The sequence below is a fragment of the Coffea arabica genome, chromosome 3c (genome assembly GCF_036785885.1).
Source record: "Coffea arabica cultivar ET-39 chromosome 3c, Coffea Arabica ET-39 HiFi, whole genome shotgun sequence".
NCBI lineage: Eukaryota > Viridiplantae > Streptophyta > Magnoliopsida > Gentianales > Rubiaceae > Coffea > Coffea arabica.
This window is the reverse complement of record NC_092314.1, coordinates 44,353,893-44,376,684: the sequence shown is the minus strand read 5'-3', so window position 1 is coordinate 44,376,684 and position 22,792 is coordinate 44,353,893. Positions and strand designations below refer to the sequence as shown.

At 37.6% G+C, this 22,792-nt stretch overlaps 3 protein-coding genes and 1 long non-coding RNA gene across 4 annotated transcripts; 2 read left to right on the top strand and 2 right to left on the bottom strand.

Moving 5' to 3' along the window:
• The first annotated feature begins 2,369 nt into the window (after positions 1-2,369).
• On the top strand, positions 2,370-6,772 carry LOC113735263 (uncharacterized). The gene is made up of 10 exons (XM_072082879.1): positions 2,370-2,695; positions 2,934-3,108; positions 3,239-3,401; positions 3,620-3,709; positions 4,682-4,752; positions 5,565-5,616; positions 5,902-5,950; positions 6,030-6,167; positions 6,280-6,399; positions 6,477-6,772. Exons 1-10 carry the CDS (start codon positions 2,490-2,492, stop codon positions 6,610-6,612), a joined length of 1,200 nt encoding a protein of 399 aa, XP_071938980.1. The 5' UTR covers positions 2,370-2,489; the 3' UTR covers positions 6,613-6,772.
• Positions 6,773-9,759: 2,987 nt separating this feature from the next.
• Positions 9,760-10,224, bottom strand: LOC140037773 (uncharacterized). Its single transcript, XR_011841768.1, has 2 exons — positions 10,109-10,224; positions 9,760-9,971 (listed from the first exon to the last, which is right to left on the bottom strand). It is a non-coding gene; the product is annotated as an uncharacterized lncRNA (long non-coding RNA).
• On the top strand, positions 9,967-16,572 carry LOC113735264 (MLO-like protein 1). Its single transcript, XM_027262288.2, has 14 exons — positions 9,967-10,205; positions 10,430-10,487; positions 10,660-10,910; positions 11,203-11,319; positions 11,401-11,461; positions 11,848-11,942; positions 13,982-14,056; positions 14,149-14,237; positions 14,843-14,892; positions 15,000-15,040; positions 15,363-15,572; positions 15,664-15,731; positions 15,829-15,889; positions 16,016-16,572. Exons 1-14 carry the CDS (start codon positions 10,077-10,079, stop codon positions 16,322-16,324), a joined length of 1,614 nt encoding a protein of 537 aa, XP_027118089.1. The 5' UTR covers positions 9,967-10,076; the 3' UTR covers positions 16,325-16,572.
• Positions 16,466-22,102, bottom strand: LOC113735265 (serine/threonine-protein kinase rio2-like). The gene is made up of 12 exons (XM_027262289.2): positions 21,304-22,102; positions 21,172-21,218; positions 20,935-21,005; positions 20,645-20,758; positions 20,353-20,528; positions 20,177-20,265; positions 19,705-19,822; positions 19,315-19,388; positions 19,137-19,184; positions 18,444-18,612; positions 18,056-18,145; positions 16,466-17,106 (listed from the first exon to the last, which is right to left on the bottom strand). Exons 1-12 carry the CDS (start codon positions 21,385-21,387, stop codon positions 16,810-16,812), a joined length of 1,377 nt encoding a protein of 458 aa, XP_027118090.1. The 5' UTR covers positions 21,388-22,102; the 3' UTR covers positions 16,466-16,809.
• Positions 22,103-22,792: the final 690 nt, after the last annotated feature.

Here is a 22,792-nt window from a genome sequence, read left to right as displayed (position 1 = left end):
TTAAATCTAATGTATTTGAATAGCTTATCACTTAATTTTGGGAGCAAGTTTTGGCAAGAAAATTCAATGTCATTTAATTAATTTAGATGTTCAATTTTTAATTATCAAACGATTTGAATATATTAATATCTAAATCTATTAAATTTAAGCGTTGAATTGGGTTATCAAATAGGAGCTAAATGCTTGACACTTTTTTATTTTTAAAATTACGTTAAAATAATGCGTATATGTCAACTTAAAGCAAAGATATAAACGATATTATAATAATTTCTAACAAGAAAGAATCAATCTTATCTTTAGATGCCTACTTTTGTCAAATATCCATGTGATCTTAAGTCCCCAATTTTATTACAAGTATTATTGTATGGAAGTTAATTAACCAATAAAATAAAGGGCAGCACATCTTCATTCTTGTAAATGAAATTCCTACTCGAAGGATGTCTGCGGCTTAATCCAGTTTGATTTTAAACTAAGCTAATGGACTTAACTACCCTTGAAAATTTTCATAATAAGTAATTTTCTCTAATAAAATACGACGACTTTTTTCATATTGTAATATATGCACTCTTTCTTCATATTGTAATACATGTGTCGGCTTTCATTATACTTATATCCATGTAATAGAAAAATCTAGAGAGTTGTATAGAAGAAATAGAATCAAGTTCTTAAATAAGACATACTGCAATAAGTACAACATTTTTGTGAATAAGAAAATAAATTATGACAAAAAATATATAGTTGTATTTTAAAACAAGAGAGAAAAAGAGGGCTTGCATACTGATCGATTATCATAATTTTAACCCTTTAAAACTATGTTTGGACAAATTTAAATGTTGATCAACAGGGCAACAAAATAAATTTACATGCACCTTCACTCAAAGATTTGAATTAGTTTATGCCAATTGATTCAAACAAAATTGTATATATGGGAAAGTGAAATATGGAATATTGAAGTAAAAGAAAATGAAAATTGTTTCTCGAATTACATTTGGTTATCATAAAACATGAGGGAAAATAGGAAGTTTTTGCCATTTTCCATCGAAATCAAATTTATGAGGACAAAATACAGGAAACTGAACAACAGTGAAAAAAAAAAATTTTTTTTTTCAACTTTTCTACTAACCAAACTCACGTGAAGGAAAACAAATAACTAATTTCCTTCACTTTTCTAAACACTACTTATAGAAATTAGTTATTAAAATGCAAGTAAAATAATTAAAATAAAGCTAGTTTTCAATCTAATTTATATAAGAAGTTACTTTAGGTCATATCATAAATTATAAGGCATATCAGATGAATTTTAGACTTTCAACAAGTATTTTTATTTTTATTTTTTCAATTCCCAATCAAAAACATATTGATATCAAATGATAATTGATGCTCAATTAATTAGACTACTAGAAACTGAAATGATACTCAATGAATATAGCCAATTGATTGTTTCACAAGCATCACAAAAGATGAAAGGTACCAAGTTATCAAAAGAAGAAAGGTATCAAGTGATTCAAACTCTACTCCAATACGGTGCTAAATAACAAAGATGAAAGGGGAAGATAAAAAGCATGAGTCTTAAACCCCTGTAGTTTTGGAGATAAATATGTCAATGGAGAGGAAAATGAACATGACAAAATGACAAATACATATTACAAGAAGTTGTGTATAAATTGCATGATGATATTCTGTCAAAATGCCTTTCCATGCAATGACAATTGCAATAGGACAATAGATAGACCTGTAACCAGCTGAATTCATACGGGGTAGGTAATTTAATAGGTATTGCAAATACTACAAGAATAAAACTAATTGAGTTGTTAATAGTAAAAGTAACAAATAATAAGATCATGCAAAAAATAATGATTAATCGAATACGAACAGTAAAACATAACGATAAACAAACATAAGATGTGTTGTTTTGTTTACTTAATTTCTTTTTCGCATCGACGAACCATGAGTTCTAATCTGCTCATATCTATTCAAATAATTGAGTTAGTAGATTACGCATGGGATTTTCGCGTGACAAGCTTATGGAATTTGTTAATGCCAGATTATTTTTTGTCAATTACTGATGGGAAAAATGAAGAAATAAACAAACTATAACTACTTAAAAAATTATAAGCAAAATTTCATTTAAGAATGCGATTGTAAGCATATGGTTAGTAATCCTAATAATTGAAAAGTAAGGAAATGGTGGCATGAGAAGAAGGGCCAAGAAAATAGAAGGAGAAAAAGGAGGAGAACGAAAAAGAGACTGAAATAGACAAAGGCAGATTTGGTTTGGACACAAAAGAAGGGTCTAGTGCGGAATTAAATAAAGCTCAGTGGTGCAAATTGCAATTGGGTGCACAGTTAAAGCGGGTTTGGCGCAAATAACTCAGACAATTGAGTTAAAGCGCGCGAAGCAGAGAGCGACGCTTTGAAATTGTAAGAACAAACAAACAAAAATAGTAGCAGCACTACCGGCACTGGAGCCGGAGTTGTGGAAGAGAGAGATGAAGTTCGCCGTCAAGAAGGGATGGAGCAACGGAAGAGCCCGGTCAGGGGTTCTGCAGCTGGGCAGCTGTCCTTTCCCAATTCAGACTCCCGCTCTGCTCCTCACAACCCGCAAAGGCCTGCCCCCTTTCACCTCTCCGGACCTCCTTACCTCCTCTCTTCCTTCTCCGGATTCTCACCTGCTCCAGTTCAGCCCCCTTCACTTGTAAGCGCTTGGCCCCCAAAAAAAAAAAAAGATTTTTTTTACGCTCAAAAGAAGCAAAATTTTTGTCTATGAGATGTTATCTTGTCTGTCGCGTACCAGGTGTTTGTTGTCTGGTCTGTTCGTGTTCTGTGCTGGAACCTTATACCAGCCAAGCCAGCACTAAATAGTCTAACACTGCTAACTAGTTTGTATGATTCAATTCATGCTAGTAAGTACAACTGCCGTGTTTCTTCTCCAGCTTAGAGGGTATTTCTCCTAAAACAATATCTAACATTGGAGGACTGCACCAAATGCTTAGTCTGCACCAACACATATTCGCGGCCGTACCGCGGGATTCTATCATTGCCCTTCCTGAACATGACAGCACTAACAAATATGGAGCGTCTTTCCAGACTCCTGGAGGCCGTCTTCTGGTTATTTCATTTCCCCTTAACGTCCTTTTTTCTTTTTAAATGTTTGAGTTTAATCCTTCTGAGAATCTGTATAACGTTTCATGCTCTGAGAACCTGTATAACGAGTTCTGCACTTTCATGAATGAATCAGATAAAACCTGCAGAATACGTGGAACTTGTTTCTTCAATGAAGCCTGACTTTTGGGTCACTTTGGCTGATGAAGTTCCTGCTTGGGTTTCTAATAAGAGGAACAGAACCTCAGTTGACCGCACTCTGAGATGGCTCGACGATTGCCTTTCACTCAATAAGGAAAGTGAGGATTACATGGTTTTGAATTTTATAGGATCCATGCTCAGGAGATTATTTTTTGTGCATTTGTAAGTTTATATTGATCATTTCATGGACTGGTAGAATTCTCAACTTTCTACTAGACATGCATTTATTCGTACTATAGGAGTTTACCCAAAAGCTATTTTTGTTATAAATTTCTGAAGGCTTACCAGGTTGCACATTAATTATCACTACAGACAGGTACTACTATTTTTGGATCCATTGTAGGAGGCTCCAGCATTGAAGAACGGCATCGGTGTGCACAAGAAGTTGCACAAAGAAATGTATCAGGTCTGGTCATTTTACTAGTATCTTGTTTTATGTTTGTGTCGTGTTTCGAGTTATTAGCTTACCTTCTGAGCTAGTATCTTTTATTTTAGACTCATTTCAATGGTTGTTTGACTTTACAACAACTTTTGAGGCAGAGTGGTGATAACATTGGCTTTGTCCTCCCTTTATAATCGTCCTACATTTGCTGCTTCATATTCAGCAGACTTTAAGTGCTCTCGAACCCCTCTACTATGTAGAGTTGAATCTAAATTGTGCTCTTTAAGCCGGAATCTCTGACAGGAATTGCGAATTCCTGGTTTTTTAAACAGTCTATTGTCCCTTCATATTAAAATTCTGGAATTTGAAAATTTCTGGGATTTCAAAAATTCTGATTAGAATACAAAATCCTGTCTTTTAAAAACAATAAATTTAAAATTAAACATTCTATGTTCTTGAATTTCAAATTCAAAAGCTCGTGAAAAGAACAAAACCTTAAATATCAACTCTTTTTCAATAAAAACTTCAAAGTAAACATCAACTCGAGCTCTAGCAGTACCACAAACTCTAATACAAGGTCTAGCCGTGTTTCAAGTACATGACTCTCAGTGGAGTGTAGCATTTAAGAGATCTTCTGTAGCCCTTTCCCACAAAAGAATTGCAGGGCTTATTGGGCTTGGTTTGTTGCTTGAAAACCAGTACATAGTCCTATATGCTTAGGTTATAGAAAGATGAGATTTAAGTTATTTCAAGCACTAGAAAATTTTATTTGAAATCATTATGCTGTGTATAAAAAAAGGACAAACATATTGGTCTGTCTTCCTTTCCATCTGGAATACTCCAACTCAGGGTTGTTGAATTTGTTGTCATTAATAGTACAAACATTTTTAGAGTGCACGATGCTTTGTGGATCTTAGTGAGGAAACAGAGACTGGAACACTCGGATTTCAAATTTCTTGTCAATTGTACAATTAGAATATGAAAATTGGCTTGCAGGATATTGGATTGGTGGGTTTGGGCTTGGAGAAAGTATGGACGAGCGGGCTGCTCTTCTCACTGCTGTTACGGTAAGACTTAAATCTAGTGCTAGAAACATCATTTCATATCATGATTTGTCTACGGTGATGTTGGCTAATTCGTTGATTCAACATGATTGTTTAATTGGAAATATGAGATAATATTTTGCAGTTACTAAAGGTTATTAATTGCTGGAATACTTATGCTTTTGCTTGTCTGCCTTTATTAAAGGCTCGTTATCCAATAATGTGAGTACAGGTTTTCTAGAGATTCCCAACATGCTGCTTTAAGGATTTGTTGATGCTAGCATTGTATTGACTTTATTTCAAAAAGTCCATGGGAGACTATGTGATTGATGGAATGGTAGCTCAATTTATTTCAAGCATCACTTTGCACCAGATATCATTGAAAGTGCCTGTTGTCACACAAAATCTGATGATTAGAAGATATTCAGTGTTTGCTAATGTCATTCTTGAACCTGAATAGAAAGCATTAATTGTTCATTGTTGTCTATGCATCATGTGTCAATAATGAAGTCAGACTTGCTTTCTTTCAGAGGGCTTTAATCGGCTGATGTGTCGAGTTAATCAGCTCAAGTTCTGCTGTGATTGCAACATTTGAAGAAAATGAGCATTGTTAAAAAGGCGTATTGTAGATTCCTATGGGAACTAGATTATAAGGAATCCATTAGATATCAATTTGGTGTAAGCATTAATTTCAAGTTAGTCCAGTTGAATTACCTAAGTTAATCCTATGCTCATCATTGATTTAGTTTATCTTGATCCTTTTGCATAATGTGATCAATTGTGAGAATGATGCTTACATTTATTTGTTGGTTTGGGCTTATCATCAATGGACCCAGGACAATTTACCAGAGGACATGCCAAGGCATGTCTCTGGACTTGGACTTCCAGGTAAGGGAAATTATTTCAAACCCTTAACTTCTTTTTTTCCTTTGGGTTTTTTTTGGGGGGGGGGGGGGGGTGAGGGTGGGGGAGGGGGGGTGTGCATGATGAAAGATTTTGTTTTGAGCCTCATGTTTGATCAAATTATGAGTTAAAGAATAAATTAGTTTTGTTCTTCATCAACTGCTTAATCATATTGCCAGTCCTAAAAATAATCTTTCTTAATGGGACTTTTGTTATGCTTTGAGCATCTGGGATTGTGTGTTGTTCAGCAAAGCTATTTTCTGTCAACAGAGGAGGTATTGCAGGGAGTTGCTGCAGGCATTGACCTATTTGACTCTACGTATGTTGGTAGTTTAACATTCTTGAACATTTTACTGGCTACTCAGGAAAGTAACTAAAAGCTGTCAGGGTTATAACAGGTATGTTTACCATCTTACACTTGGTGGATTTGCTCTAACCTTCCCTCTTGAGAGAAATAAGGGTGAGAATGCCGATTACCAGCTAAGTGATTCGGGAGGTGATGGCATGAAGATCAATCTGAAAGCTACTGTATATAGGTAATAACAGATCTGGAAACCTCTGGATGCTTTCTGCTAGTATATAATATATGTTAGTTGAGCATGCTGAGACAAGTATCATGAGGTGTTCTTCCTTTTTTCGTTTTGACAGGAAAGATACATCACCAATTGTTGAAAGCTGCATCTGCTTCACATGCCAGAATCATACAAAGGCATATTTGAATCACTTGTTCAACGTTCATGAAATGTTGGCACAAACTCTATTGGAGATGTATGAATTCTCTTGGAACCACTGTTATTTCACTGTCATGTACTTATCTAATATGATTATCTCTGGCTGTGTTCCAGACACAACACACACCACTATCTGGGATTCTTCTGCTCAATTAGAAAGGCTATTGAAGAAGGCAAGTTTGAGCAATTCCGGAGGAACTTTGTTGAAAGTAGACGTGACCGTCTCTTTGCTGCTGCATCAAGTGCTTAACTTGTAAGTTTTTATATGAGATTCTGTTCAACACTTCAACGTAGGCATTTTTCTTTAAAGAAACCACACTCCTTCTGTAGATGAGGAAGAGTACAATGAACGCTGATTGACCTTCTTCTTGTACCAATTAATTCATCGTCTATTTCTTCGTTTCGTTGGCTGCATGGTATTCAGACCCTTTTTTCTTTTCTTTTTTTTTTTTTTTTGTTTTTTTGAAATCTGAATTTTGGTTTGGCACAACAATTGCTCGTGGTGGTGACTTGTGAGGTATAGAAATCAACAGATCTGTTGAAATCGGGTACTTAATTTGTGGTGCTAGTGATCTATTCGTGCATTGGCTTGCAGGAGATCAAAGGAATTCATTCTGGACTCTCTGATGATGTTGTTAATACTTTTGATGACCAAATGGAATGTGCTATTTTTTACGAGGAAATGTTAAGGTTGTACCGGAAAGAAGGGAGGTGGATTACCAGTTACTGGTTTTGAGCGATTTTGTGGTGTTGATAGTTATAGATGCCGTGAACGGTGCTAGTTATGGATGCAGTGGATGGATTTGTAAGGAACGTTTCCTTGCATGCTCGTTAAGTTTTTGATTTGGGGGATTGAATTTCATAAATTTTCTTAGCTTTCTGGACTCCTCTATGAAGTCCTCTCCATGTTGAAAAACCAGGAGTAGAAAGAAGAAGAGACAGCTCTCAGATATGTACTACATACGTTGCTTTGTTTCCATCAGTTCCCCACCAGTCTGGCGGTGGTTGGAATTATGAGCAACAGAGTACGAAGCAGGCATGTCCGTGGTACCGGATGCAGGATGGGCACTCAGAGAACAGGCTCCCGGGTCCAAAAGGACAGGGCCAGCTTGATTGCGTCTCGAGGGACCGGACTGGCATTTGCTTACGTTGAATAATAGTTTGAGTGAGTCTTTAATTTGTCACTTCTTTCCGACCAAATTTTCTTTTCTTTTTTTTCCGTCTGAAAACCCTTGAGGTTGACCAAGAAAACATGTGCTCGTGACCAGATCATATTCGGCTGCATACTTTGCACCCATGTCCGCACGTTCATATTGTGTCGTGTACACTGCGTGTCATTTTTTTTCCCCCTCAAAACATGGCTCTTTAAGATTGTGTAGGGCTTTGTTTCAAGAATACATAACGAGGTACGAGATAACACATAGGAGCTGGTCACAGTGTCTGCTATTAACTATCAGATTACGGAATTAGTCTAATAGTGTGCGTCATTTATTTTAGAAAGGTATGTACTGGAAACAAGGATTTAAAAAAAAAAAAAAACAAAATAAGGAGCGAGCCATTCAATCCACATGTTTTTTTTTTTTTTTTTTTCTAGAAATGATAGGCATTTAATCAACATGCAGTGGTTCAAATTTTAGGTAGAGTAAAAAAGTATTTTTTGGGGGCGGGGTGGTTGTTGTGGTAAGGTAATAATCACTTTGATGATTGGTTGAAATAGGTGGGTAGGATACGAATATGATCATTTTTTTGTGTAGCTTTGAACTTGTCTTTGATTAAGATAAGGAATAAAAAAAAAAAAAAAGACGACCCTGGACACTGCATCTCTGGCCGGATTCGGCAAAGTCAGAACAGAAGCAAAGACTTTACAATCTTCAACCTTGAATGGCTAATACAAAGTAGTAATATTATTGCTGGTGTTAGTAATAGTTTAATTAGTATTAGTACTACCACCTAGTTCCGCGCCTCCAGACGAAGTCTCTCTCTCTCTTTTTTTTTTTTGGTAAAATATTTATATAATCTAATTTATTCTATTCTATAAAGAGGAAGAATTAAAGAGACTGTGAAAAAGGAATAGCAGATAGTCAAATCTGAAATCACATTCTAGATGAAGGCCTTTTGGATTTGTTGGTTGGTGGGGGGGGGGGGGGGGGGGGGAGGAGGGGAAGCTTCAATCAAGCCAGGCCAAAATATCTTATCGCAGGACTGACTATAAGTCTACTTTGCTTGCATTGACTGACTTTTCTTCAAAGATTTTGGAGCAACTCATAAATAAGATGAAAAGGATGTAAAGTTAACAAGGACTTTGATTTGCAGATTCTCTCTGTAACTTATTTGACATAGGAAATAGACAGTAGTCATCTTTGGAATTGGAACGATTTCAGGATAGCTATCCTGAAATGAAATCTAGAGAAGCTCCCTGAATTTGCTTTGGCTATGCAGGACATCTCCTTTTGTGTCTGTCTTGGTAGAGTAAAAACATGCGTGCAATTATTCAGGACATCTCCTGCTGTCTTAAGAACCAAAGAGGATGCGACAGTAGTAGTAACATTCAACCAACTAAAATCACGGCCACATCTTCAGGGGACTGGACCGGAGAGACCTCATTCTCAGACCCCGCGGGGTGGGTTTGACTATCGTGAGGACTTGAAATTTTGAAAGCAATTTTATGAATCCGGTATCAATTGTCATTGTCATTCGTATAACGGTCAACCCCACCATTTTTATCGTCCAATCACTGAACTATATTAATACTAATAACAATAACAACAATGAGGAGTGCATATGTAGTGGTAATAATTATGAGTAGATCTCATGGACACTGACTGACAGTGTGTACACTATCACGATTGGATATAAGATACATGAGCAATAATTTGAAATTTAAGTTTAAGTTCGGATGAATTGTCATGCATCCAATCCAGTGGTGATGATGAGTATTTATATACTGTCAGTCAGTGTATATAGAAGATTAATCCAATAATTATTACCCTAATAAAATTATCAACAAAATATGAAACACATAAACCGCTCCTACCATTTCCCAGAAACATCAGTAGTATAATTTATATGTATTAGCGTGGGTGCTAGAGGATTAAATCTTAATCCCGACTCTCAATTCAGGAGTATTAGTACTAGAGCAACCTCAATAATACTTATTAGTATTAGAGCAGTACTATTAGTGTACTTAATAGTAGTAATAAATGAAACCTCTGATGATCATGCAACTCCCTCACGAAACAGGGTCGAAATGTCGTATCATGTATGGCGGCAATATGGTCCCACACGCTCCTCCTCTTTCTCTTCTCTCCCCTTCGGTAATATCATCTCATCTTATGTACCGAGTAACTGGATGCTGATATCAACTTCTGTGTTGAAAAAATGAATACTACATAGAGACTTACGACTAGTTGAAGTATTTCTTCTTCTTATTAGTAGTAATCATCTAGTTACATATAATAGTAGCCAAAAAAAAACAAACGCGACATAGACTACTACTAGTAGTACAATTAGCTAAGAGAAGGAAGGGAAGGGAAGGAAGAAACAAGGAAGGAAAGGAGGAGAGTACTGGTGGCGGCGCTTGGATCGATTGCCAGTTGGTGGCCAGAGCCTCTGAGAGAGAGAGAGGGGCATATAGATATAATAGCCTAACTAAAAAGTAGTGAGAATACTAAGGAAGGAAAGAAGGATCCATCATCAATATTGAGAATATTGATCATGGCAGGAGGAGGTGAAGGAGAAGGACTTACCTTGGAGTATACACCGACGTGGGTGGTGGCTCTGGTGTGCACCGTTATAGTCGCCCTCTCTCTCTTTGCCGAAAGGGTCCTCCACTATGCCGGCAAGGTACCTATTTCCTGCCTCCCTGCATAATATACTACTCCTACTGTCCTACTATATATATGTATTAAAGCAAGCAAGCTAGCTAGCTGCTGCTCATCCAACCTTTCGTTCATTTTTTCCTTCATGATACAACATTGATCGCATTCGTGGGCTAACTAACAAATTCTTCTTGATCGGTTGGTGAATGGTGATGGATGGCTGTCCTCCGCCTCCGCGTACGTGTGCAGTATTTGCTGAAGAAGAATCAGAAGCCGCTGTATCAGGCCTTGCTCAAAATCAAGGAAGGTCCGCCCTCTGCATCACCTTCCATCTCTCTTTTTACATAAATGATATCACCACACCACACCGCACCACGCCATTCTGCTAATATTATGGAATGATCGGGAATGATTGATTGATGACTCTTCTTTTTTTTTTTTTTTAACGATCATCTTCTCTCTTGGGACTCGGCGTTCAGAGTTGATGCTACTGGGCTTCATATCTCTCCTTCTCACCGTGTCCCAAAGCAGAATTAATGAGATATGCATCGCCAAGCACTTGACCGACGACTGGCTTCCCTGCAAGAAGAAAGATGATACCTCCTCCTCAACCAATTCCCACCTCCAGACTACCTCCGCCTTCTTCTCCTCTCTCCTTCCCGGACCAGGAGGACTCCACCGCCGCCTTCTGGCTGAGGCATCATCTACTCAAGGCTACTGCGAAAAAAGGGTACTGCCCTGCTAACTACTCACCTTGTTGCCCGCCTAGCTAGCTTATTCATTCCCTTTCGCCCGCCGACTTTTCTCCTCAACTTTCCAGAGGAAGTTATTATGCTTCATTTCATATAGTAAAACAGTTAAACATATGCCACTCACTCTCTCTGTTGCTAATTGGGAAATCTTCTGAAACTCAATTTTAAGTCCCGCTCTTTCTTTTGCCAGGTTCTGGAATTTCTGCATTATCATCCATCAGACTTTTAACTCCAAAATTTTCCTAACCACTTTCTTGCCTTTTGCATCAGGGGAAGGCACCGCTGCTATCTCTCACAGCTTTGCATCACCTTCACATCTTTATATTTGCACTGGCCGTTTCTCATGTCATCTTCTGTGCGCTAACAATTCTATTTGCCAGTGCAAAGGTATGTAAGATGGTAGTAATATTTAAACAAGTTTCTTCATTAATTATTTGTTATCAATTTTATTTGCTCTCCAAACTGCAGATCCGCCAATGGAAACTCTGGGAAGATGCTATTCAGAAAAAGGAAGATGACCCTGAGCAAGGTACTTGAATTTCTTAGTACTGCTTCAGCTTTGGATTCTCCTCCCTGCACCCTTGGAATCACTAGTCATCGCATATCCGATGTATATCCAATGCATATTGGCACTTCAATTTGGTACTTATAAGCCACTTGAAACAAGTTTCATGTACTGATAAGCAATACATGTTGCAACAAACATCCCAATCAGTGTCACCTCATATGACAGGCACAATTTCACCCTGTGCAAGGTCTTCATGGGCCGTGCTTCCATTCTGTCTCAGCATATGCTTTTGGGAAAGCAATAATATGTTTTACTCAAGTCTACTGATCAAGTCTACTGATTATTTCTCACCTACCAATATTCAATTTAAGTTGCAATCTTGGGAACTTAAGATGTTTCTTATGCAGCTGAGCGGATGAAATTTACCCACGTCCAGGAACATGACTTCATCAGGGACCGATTTCTGGGCTTTGGAAAGGACTCGGCTGCACTTGGTTGGGTGGTAAGTTGAAGTTGAAGAATTATGTGTGATGAAACTTATTTGCTTTCTTGCTAATTTAACAATATAAAACAAAAAACAGTAAAATGGCAACAAAATTGTTTCCTTTATCGTAGATTGTATGTGTACTTAGTGTGCTAGAAACAATTTCACTCTTCCAAATGTAGTTCTCCTACGCGATTTGGCCAACCTTATGCATTTCAATGACATTGTGTTTGGATGGAAATACTCAATGGCAGGAAACATCAATGCAGTAACAACTGTTGGTTGTCTATTGCATTGAGAGACTTCCAAAATTAATCAGATAGAAGTCAGAAGGAAAGAAACCTGACAGATAACTGGCGAAGTAACATCTGTTGTCCATTGCCTATCTTCAAATGTGATCTAATGAGTTATATACATATTCCCAGCGCATATAGTACATATATCAGAGTTTTCTGCTGTTAGGTTGTAAATAAAAAGTCTGCTGATTTATTTATTCTGTGCATGACCGTCCTCATGCTTCACATGACTTTCGTTATATGATTTCCTCTAATGCATCATGTTGAACTACAAACTGGCTGGATCTTTGATCTTAACATAAAGGTTGGATTTAAGCATCACCAGGATATAAGGTAGGGGTATACGTTGCCCAAAATCATGGCTCCTCTTGCACTGTAGACTACATGATAAACTTTAAAAAATGTATAAGTTGAAAGTAGACCAAGTATCTGAGCCTAGTTTGCCACCAGATGAACTGCTTTTGTAAATATGTCCAAGGTGAAGCAGCACTTGCAGGTCTGCCATAGCTTAGCACTAATTCTCTTGATGCAAACAGAAGTTCACAGTTTTCTGTCATGCAGAAAGTAACACAATGCTCTAGTTTGGTGCCACTTTCAAATTACAATTCCGATGATCACACAAATGAATATACAGGGCTCAGTTTACACAGATGCTTAGTTCCCTCTCCTAGTTATTCTCTTGGTTAGTGTAGTTCTGAATTTTAATCACTAAGATTACCACTTCTGAGTTTTGAGGAAATACCCCCATCATTACTGTTACTGAAGTAGTGGACATCCCAGCCATTTTTGTTACTGAAGCAGTAGACCCCAAAAATGCCTCATGTACAAGAACCCAACTTTATCTGAAAAACTGGAGCCGTTCACTCTGCACTTTCAAGGCATGTGCGGAACAACATAAGCTACTGATTACCCTAACTGAAAGACATTTTCATGACTCTATGCCGGTTGTACCTTATGGTTCTTCACAATTAGCAACAGGATTATATTATACTATTTTTTTCATATAAGTTGAAGTAAAGACAAAATGTTCAATCCCAGAGGCCAGGAGGACTTCACAGTTTGGTCTCTACTCATTTCAATCATGAACATATAAAAAGTCACCTGCTTTTGATCAACAGATATCAAAATCAAAATGAATAGAAGCCACAATACTATGTTGTCATGCTTCTATAAAGGGGTTCATAGGACGGAAGTACAATATCTTTCTGAACCAAAGCATTTCCACAATGTCTAATTAGAAATTGTTTCCAACCTGGTTTACAGGCTCCAGGTTCTAGCAGTATTTCATTTTTCTTTCAAGGCCTTTTCCGTGGAGACAAGATGCTCATGTCCTTAGATTTTCCCTAATTGTTGCACATGTACCTTGAAAACAATTCCAAAAGTGTGAGGCCAATGGGAAAACTCACATTTCAGGGTTTAGAAAGTTTAGATGTATGAAGTCTCATTTCAAGTATCCAGAAAGAGAGTGGGTTTGTTTTATACCTTGTTTTCATGATATTGTTTCTGTGGTTGGAACATTTGATGCCTGGATCAAAGTGGAAGAAATTAACTTGCTGTTGTGCGAATGCCTGGCGTCTAAGCCTCAAGGCCACATGCATCACAATAAAAAATATGAGAATCAAACCATTATGGCTTCCAAATTCTGGGCCTAATACATTTTTTCTTTTTTTGTGGCTTTTAAGGTGATTAGAAGTTTCAGATTGTCCTTTCTAACTGAGGAAATCAAGTTCATTAACATTTTTATGTTTCCTTCACCTGCAGGAATCCTTTTTTAAGCAATTTTATGGGTCAGTTACTGAATCGGATTATACCACTCTGCGATTTGGCTTCATTATGGTGAGTTGAAGTATACCATAGTCTATACTTCTAAAGTTAACTTCTGTTTCTGTACTCATTCACTAACTTGTCTGATGTCCTAATTTTGCTAGACTCATTGTCGAGGAAATCCAAAGTTTAACTTTCACAAGTACATGATACGTGCCCTTGAAGCGGATTTTAAGAGAGTTGTTGGAATAAGGTAACTCCAAACTAAGCTCATTGCACACCATATCTGTTGAAAACAGACCAGGTAGCTCTTCAATACTTGCATGATATTTTCTTGTACACCATTTTGATATGAGCAGCAACATGGTGCATAAAGCTGCAAAACTTTACTGATAGGAAGTTAATTACATTCAATTTTTATATTATCTTGATTTTCAAAATGCAAGTGATTCATTGGCAACTACATTAGTGCTGAAGTTTCGTGGTACAACCTTAAAAAAGGAACGTATTGGCCCCTTTCTCTTCTTTCTTTCTCTCATTGCTTCGCTCCTTCAGTACCTTTTGTTCTTATCCTCTCTTTGTACTTGACTTTTTCTCCATCATTTGATTCGGTGGACAATGAAAGCATTTCTTTCTCTCTTCTATGTTGTTATGATTTTTTGAAGAGGCAGCTCCTTATCTTTTGTTACCTTCCTTCAGAATTGAATCATGTTCTGGCATATGAGTGATTTGATCAAGCTTCAGTGTTTTGGTTACTCTTCTTAGTCTAGCATGCACAAGAAGTGCGTTTGAACTTTAGAATTGATCCTTTTCTCTTTTTGATGGATCCTACTGACTCTGGACGTGTCTCAAATGCAGCTGGTACCTTTGGCTATTCGTTGTCCTCTTTCTTTTGCTGAATGTGTATGGTGAGATGATTCACTTAATCCCCAAAAAAACTCACCTGCTCACCATATGATGTGAAGTGTGAAAAATGATATACTGATTAACAAGAATTCTGATGCATCTCCTGCAGGTTGGCATACATATTTTTGGATATCATTTATTCCCTTCGCTGTAAGTATACACTGCTACTGCTACCTACATAGATAAGAGCATACAAGAATTAATATCTCAAACTAAAAAATGTTTTTTTTTCTCTCTGAAGAAATGAGATGGCAACGCATTTGTTGATTGACACATTTATGGATGCACGAAAATTTTTTTAAAAAAATTGTTCTTCTTTTTCAACTTGGTGAAGCCTTGAGTTCCTTGATCTCCATAAATCCAAGTCAATCAAGTCCCCATCAAAATTTTGGATACCATGTTTAGAAGACATATGGTATTTAACTTGTCTTCTTTGCGGTAAAGTGAGATAGATATCCTTTGAACTTTGCAGCTGTTGCTTGCTGTGGGCACCAAACTAGAGCATGTAATCTCACAGTTAGCTCAAGAGGTCGCTGAGAAACATGTTGCAGTTCAAGGAGAGCTGGTAGTCAGGCCTTCAGATGATCACTTCTGGTTTAACCGCCCAAAACTTGTCCTTCATCTGATTCATATCATTTTATTCCAGAATGCCTTTGAGATTGCTATTTTCTTCTGGACGTGGGTAAGGAAATCATCTCGTTTTTCAATGCTCCTTTTTTGCTCTGCCCCCTCCTAAAAGGAAAAGATTTACACAATGCTGCACCAAATGACAGGCTCAGTACAAATTTGATTCTTGCATCATGGGAGCAGTTGGTTTTGTCATCCCAAGACTTGTTTTAGGGTGGGTATAATCACCGCCTTTCAATCTCTCTCTAGTTGGGATGAAGAGTGTAGGAAATGTTATTAATTGAAGCTGCTAATGTTTCTTGTGTATGTAGGGCGTTTGTGCAGTTCATTTGCAGTTACAGTACATTGCCTCTGTATGCAATTGTGACACAGGTTAAGCTACGTTTCATCTAGGCTTCTGTGGTTGGTTAGTGGAGTCCATTGACAAAGATCCACCTATCTGACATGTTTTTCTTGCTGTTTTTCCGGGGGGAAAAAAAAATATATATATATATACAGATGGGAAGTACATTCAAGAAAGCTATCTTCGAGGAACACGTACAAGAAGGACTCGTGGGTTGGGCGCAAAAGGCAAGAAAGAACAAGGGCATGAGGAAGGTGGTGAATGCCTCTTCCACACAAGTTGGTCCCAAGGAGTCTCCCTCGGTAGAGATGACACAAACACAGAATGAGTCGGCGAGTAGAACTCTGCTGGAAAAGAACATTAATAAAGCTGCCGGAGAAATCGAACCTGTAACTGAACTGCATGAAACGCCACTCCCCTCAGCTTCTGACATCAGACATGCTGATGCAAATGACTCGCGATAACATGACAATTGCAGAATACGTGTGAAATCTTGCTCTTTTACTGTCATATCTTGCTGCAATTGTTAATTGTGAATTGCGGCTTGTACTACATTCCTTGCACTTTTGAGGGAGCATGCAGTATAGCTAAAATTCTATAATCCCTTTTGGAATCATTCCCTCAAATTTGTATTTCTAGATGAGAATAGTTCTCTATATTTCAAATGTGTAAAACTGTTACAATCTATGGGCCAAAAATACTTGTTTTACCATCGGACGGCGAATTTAAACATGGCAGGCAGAAACCAAACAATCTAACTCAAAACTAGAACGAATAAATTACTGGGCAGCATTAACACTACTCCTAGCTCTTCTTAGCCTTCAATTCTCGGCAAATACTCCACGTGAAGAGGTTCTCATCTCAGGACTCGATTGAATCCAGCCACACCGTCAAAAGCAATTCCATCTTCATCTTTACAAGGATTTCTTTGACGAGTCTTGTGCAAACTTTACCAGTTGCCCAATTGCTTTTGAATCTTAGAATTGTGAGAGGACCGACCTCCCTTATCTTTGTAAGAATTTCTTGATGTAAAATTCTTTCTTCCCCCTTGGACTGCTTGAATGGCCCGCCTTCTCTGCTTATTGAGACGTTTTGTCAGTTCTGGCTCATTCTCATGCTCAGTTTGCCTGTCCTCCTCGGGAACAGTTCCAAGATCATTCGGTCCCTCATTTTCAGAAACAACATCCTGTTTCATTTCTGTATCTTCCTTAGAAGTCTCACCCTGTTCAACTGGATTACCTTCCTCCTGCAATAAAATTATTCTTTGCTCAAAAGACAAGTTTCTAAATCAAGACTGATATCTTGAATGTCCAAGAAAGCATTTAACAAGTAACACAAGTCAAAGGTTGAAGGGCGCTAGTTACTGCTTGTATAGCTTCCAGTTAATTCAGATGCTGGCACTACTAATACGATAACCAACATTGAGTTGGGCATCCCAACAAAAATAATCAAATTATGACATCTATTATACTGCAAAAGCCTGCTAGATGACATAGTCAAATCAAGTATAGTAACGACTGACAATTGAACAAAAGGTATCTGTTATGTGATCTAATCCACATGAAAATGAGAAGCTATAATTGAGGATATGCTTCCAATTTCACTAGGAATCATGATGACTAAACTAGTATTACTGAAAGCACTAACATCAAATGGAACTATAAAAAAGTCTACGATCATGGTGCCACAGCAGAGATAACATATAATTTCTCTATTACCCAATAAGATTAAATCAGGACTTCCCACACATCCCTAGAGTAGTGCTGGATAATTTTCTGATTGGCCTTTTAGTCGCTAATAAAATTTTGATCCAAAATGATCCTGAGCCAAGTATCATCCCCAGTTACTACAAGTTGAGAATGATATTCACAGGTTAATAATTGCTGACATGTCCCAGCTTGATAGCTACACAAGGCAAATGAGTTGTAACAGCAGCAAGTAGGAACCAAACTATAAACTGAATTTTAGGAACATTTTTACTAGTTGAGTTCGAATACAAAATCTGCATAAAGACCCATTACTTCCAGCCTGTTTACATCTAAATGATATATTTTGCCACCAAATTCCAACTGATGTCACAAAGTTCAGGTACTCTAAAATATAAACCAGAAAACCTTGATTTGAAAGTTTTCCTTGATCAGCAAAATCATTAGCAATTAAGAAACTACCATCAACAAGCTCAAGGAATCAAATACCTCAAAGTGTCCTTCATCTTTCTCAATGGGCTCATCTGCACTTTCTTTGTCATCAGAATCCAGATCCTTCTCAACATCATCTCCTGTAAACTGCAATATTATGCATTACATATATGTAACCCAAAATCAGTCAGTATCACGCATTTTGTACAATCAATGAGTTCAAAAATTAATGCCAAGGCAGCAATCAAGAAGCCCTAACATTCAACTCGATTGTGGTATAAATCATTAGTTTATGTTAAAACCACATATCAAACTTCAAAACCGCACCAAGCCTCCAGAGATTTTTGTAGTTACCTTAGGAGTCTTAATTTTTGTAATTTCTAATAAAGAATGATCATTTATTGAGAATTTCATCATTCGCAAAATGGCAAAAACCGATTCATACCCGTTCAATATCATCCTGATCCTTTCTAGTGAAGCCACTTGCAGAAAGTTCCTTGTCTAAGAAACCAGTAACTTTCTTAATATCAGCAAAGCTAGGCCTGCCAACTTCCTCTGAGTCTACCTTGGAATCATCCGAATGACCAGCATTTTCCTCGAAAGACAGGTTGAACCTGCAGCAGTTTACCAGAAAAGGAAGTAAGACAATCGCATTAACAATTATGCCAGGTCCGAAAAGATAACAGATAAGCTAAATAATGATATTAATGCAACACAGAAAAACCTCTGACATAATGAGCCCTAAGAAAACTTTGATAAGCCATCACTAAACCATTTTATTTTTGTTTCTTGGATAACAGATTTCTAAAGTTTAGCTTCTAAAGTCATTTTTTCCAACAGATTCTCCAGCTCCAGCATCAAATGAATTAACATGACCATATCAAAAAACATAATCCCCTAATGCTACAACGTTGTTGGATATCATCGTATAGCCTAATTTCTATTTGCAGTTGCAACCCCACAATTATCTTGTGAGCAATCAATTAGCAATGGCTATATCAGCACATCAACTAAGTCACCTGGTCAATATGCCTGAAGTTCAGTGTCCAATTGTACATACTGCCAGTTTACTAAAACAACTTTCCAGTCAGATTTCTAGCCATCAAACTGTCAATGCTAGCAGAAAAAATTCACTAACCTCTTACTGAAAAACTTGAAGATACATTCTACATCACGATCAAAGTACCTGAAAGTTGGAACTCTTATAAGAAACAATGATGACAATTGACAGTATTTAGAGAATGAAATGATGCAACAAGCAAGGGGGACAAAATAAAAAGACAAGCTAGAGTGTACATCAGTAGCAATAAACATACATCTGAGCATTGTGATGAGAGACTGACACCATTTGTGGGAAATCAATCATTGTCACCTTTTCATCATCATCAATCTAACACAAGCAAAACAGCAAGGTTAAAGGCAAGGCAAAACACATGTGGAGCTAGAAATAGAAGTGCTATGTTCAGTCACAGCATTGGAATTACCTAATTATCTTGACAAGTAAAAGTAACCTTTTCTTTTTTGGGTAAGCAAGTTGCCAGAAATATAAGTGGTTAAGTAAAGACAGTCGAGACAGATAGGCACCTTAACAGCCCATCAGAAAAAGAAAATTCAAAAAAAACAGGAGACTTCTTTTACTTTTTCCCTTTTTCTAATGAGTACAAATGAAAAATATTGCACGCGTAATATAATACTTATCAGCATACCATGATGTTGAATTCGTTAAAATCGCAGTGAATAAGCCCATGCTCAGCAAGACGAACAACAAGGCCAACAATCGTTTCAAAAACCGTATCTGGGTTCTGCAGTTCCTTAACCTGTACACTACATTACAGCAGGAAATAACGTTTAACTGTGCCAGAAAAGCATCTTGCATGAAATCCAAAGGTACACAAATAAGGTATACTTAAGAGAAAAGATGCTATTGCAGCAGATAGCCACTAATTCTTAAGTTTCAGCAGAACATTCAATAAAAATTCCATCCTGATGAGTAATGCCTAACAGAAATTATTCCTGACACGTGCCAGCCCAGACTAGTTGAGCAACAGAAGTTTGGTCCATAAGGGGAGAAGCTTTCCATGTATTCTAGTTGATATTTGAAAGTTTTGCTACTAGTCTTAACATGAAAGTAGAAAGTTCATCTTTTTAAAGTATTTGCGGTTATTGGTAAGCACTTACAGTGGGTATCCTTGGATGAGTGACATAACAACACAGTGTCTGTTGCTATCTACTGCAAGTGGAACAGGAAAGCCATGTTCTTCCAAAGCCTGCTCAGTCAAACTATCAGCTAAATGTCACAATCAGAAAAGCAGAAAGCGACAGCAGAGAGAGAGAGAGAGAGAGAGCTAAAGAACCTTCATGAAGGCAAATTCCTTGAGAGCAGCAAGGCGCGACAAATAGAGCCAATTATAACTACTGCGATGCTTCAAATAATCACGCTTAGACTTGACAGCTCTAAAAGATACTCTACCAAGTCTGTGCAGCTTCATTGCAAGGATGGTGCCATCTTCCTTGGCCACCTCAAAAATATCTTCAATAAGGGGACAAAATGTTTCAACAGTCTTTGTCAATACATTGAGAATGAGAGCAGTTAAAACTCAAGATACGAAAGAAAAGTAGGGATTTTTAAGTAAACAACAAAGTTACCAGACTCTTTGCCGACACCAATTTGACGACCAACGGCAGTGAAAACTCCCCGATTAACCAAGGTTTTGATAGCGAGGAAATCATAACCGAGGTAAGTGAGTCGAAAGCCATCATCTAACACACATCATAGAACAGATAATGACAAATCAGATTATTGTTGTTGTACAATTTAATCAAGATTTTTTTTCCAGGAAGCACAAGGATTTACAAATTTATAACTCAGTGGGCATCAGAATGACAACAATCGTGGAGCTGAAGTAAGAAGTAGGGTGGGGGGGGGGGGGACATACATTTGGAGGAGTCATGGTGCAAGAGCTTGTGCTTGAGCAAATTCTTCAAGACCTTATAAGTACCTCCGTGCCTTTCAAAATGCAAAAGTAAGAAGGAATAGTTTCAGACAAAGCAGAAAGCTAGAAAAGAGTTGAATAACACATAGCAGGTGAAATTTGTGAATATAGCCGTAAGTGTGAAGTGACAAACGAGAACAGTTGTAGTATAGAAAAGGGAGGGAAAAGATGGGGACTTACTTGAGGGAGGCGATTCGGTCAATTAGCTCTGAGGGAACAATCTCGTGCTGAAAATATAACAGAAAGAAAGCAATTTAGAAAAGAAGAAGCAAAGATGAATAAGAAGCCGAAGAGAGAGAGAGAGAGAGAGACATTGCGCATTCCCATTTCGACGGCGGTGAGAACCCTGAAATCATCCTTGGATAGGTACCTCAACACGTCCACATCCAACTTCATCCTTTATTACTTCTAGTAGTACAGCAGCCCGGCTACTTTTAATATGGAAATCAACAAAAAGAATAACAGGCGGAGGCGGAGGCGTGGGCGGCGGACGCCTGGACGGCCGGTGGTTGTGGTGGAGAGGGTACTTTTTAAGCGAGTTTAACCTGTCTCTGGATTCAGTTGAGTTGAGGATGATGATGGCGGCTTGCTTGCTAGTGCTGGACGGACTTTGAGAGAAGAATTATACACTTGATTTTTTAGGAGTTGGGAGAAGAAGACCAAACCCAAACCCACAGCTGCTTTATGTTAAACTGTTTGCTGCTACTGCATCTATGATCTTACAAGAAGAAGTCGGAGGGACTCAGGAATCAGGAATAAAAAACACACACACACACACACACACGGGTGGTGTTGAGCTCATAAACCTAAGAAGATGAAGAAGCATAACTGTCTTGTTTCGCTATTTTGACCTTGGGCCTGGCCTGTCTATTCTTATCTGGACATCCTCCACCCCAACTCTAAAATTTTTAGGCTTGGATGGATGGATCCACCATCTCAGTTAATGGGTAATACTAATAGAATAAATAGATTTGCCATGTATGTCGAGTTCAAGTCAGATCGAATCGATTAGTTAAATTTGAGTCGAGTATAGAGAAATTCAGCGCGTCGAGGTGGCTCGAAAGTTAAATTTGAGTCGAGTATAGAGAAATTCAGCGCGTCGAAGTGGCTCGAAAGTCTATGTGCATATATGTATATAATTATAGTGAAATTCCAATTATATTCCTAGTATTTTTATTATTTATTATGGACAAATGACTATTTTATTTATTTTTAAAAAATAGAACAATTATTTTTACATTTTAAAGCTCAAATAAGCTCTCGGCTTCTAGCTCAACAAGGGTCAAATTTGAGATCGAATTGAAACTCGAGTTTTACATTAAAAACTCATCAAGCTCGACCTCGAATTCGAACATGGTAAAATTGAATCAGGATTCGGTTCGACTAAACTAAAATTTGATTCGACTCGTTTGCGGTCTAGAACATAGCATCGAATTGCTCCATCTCAAGTTCAATCTCAAATTAGTTGCTAATTCTTGAGGCTTAAATAGAATTCTAGAACAGATAATGAAATTGATTGAGATCCCAAGCTCAAATTCAAGTCTGACCAACAAATCAGTGAAATCCAGGCTTGCTACACTAAAAGGTGTGATCGAAAGTGACTCTCTTACAACTCATCTGCATTGAGAAAAAGCAATTTGTTCGTTTCCTTCCGATGTTGAACAGTAAAGGACGAAAGGTCCCTTTTCCTTGATATTTCATTTCATCTGCTCCCCCCGCCTATCTTCAAAACAACATCCCTTTCTCTTGATTTTGCACGACGTAATTATAAAAATTGCTACTACATGACATATGTATAAAT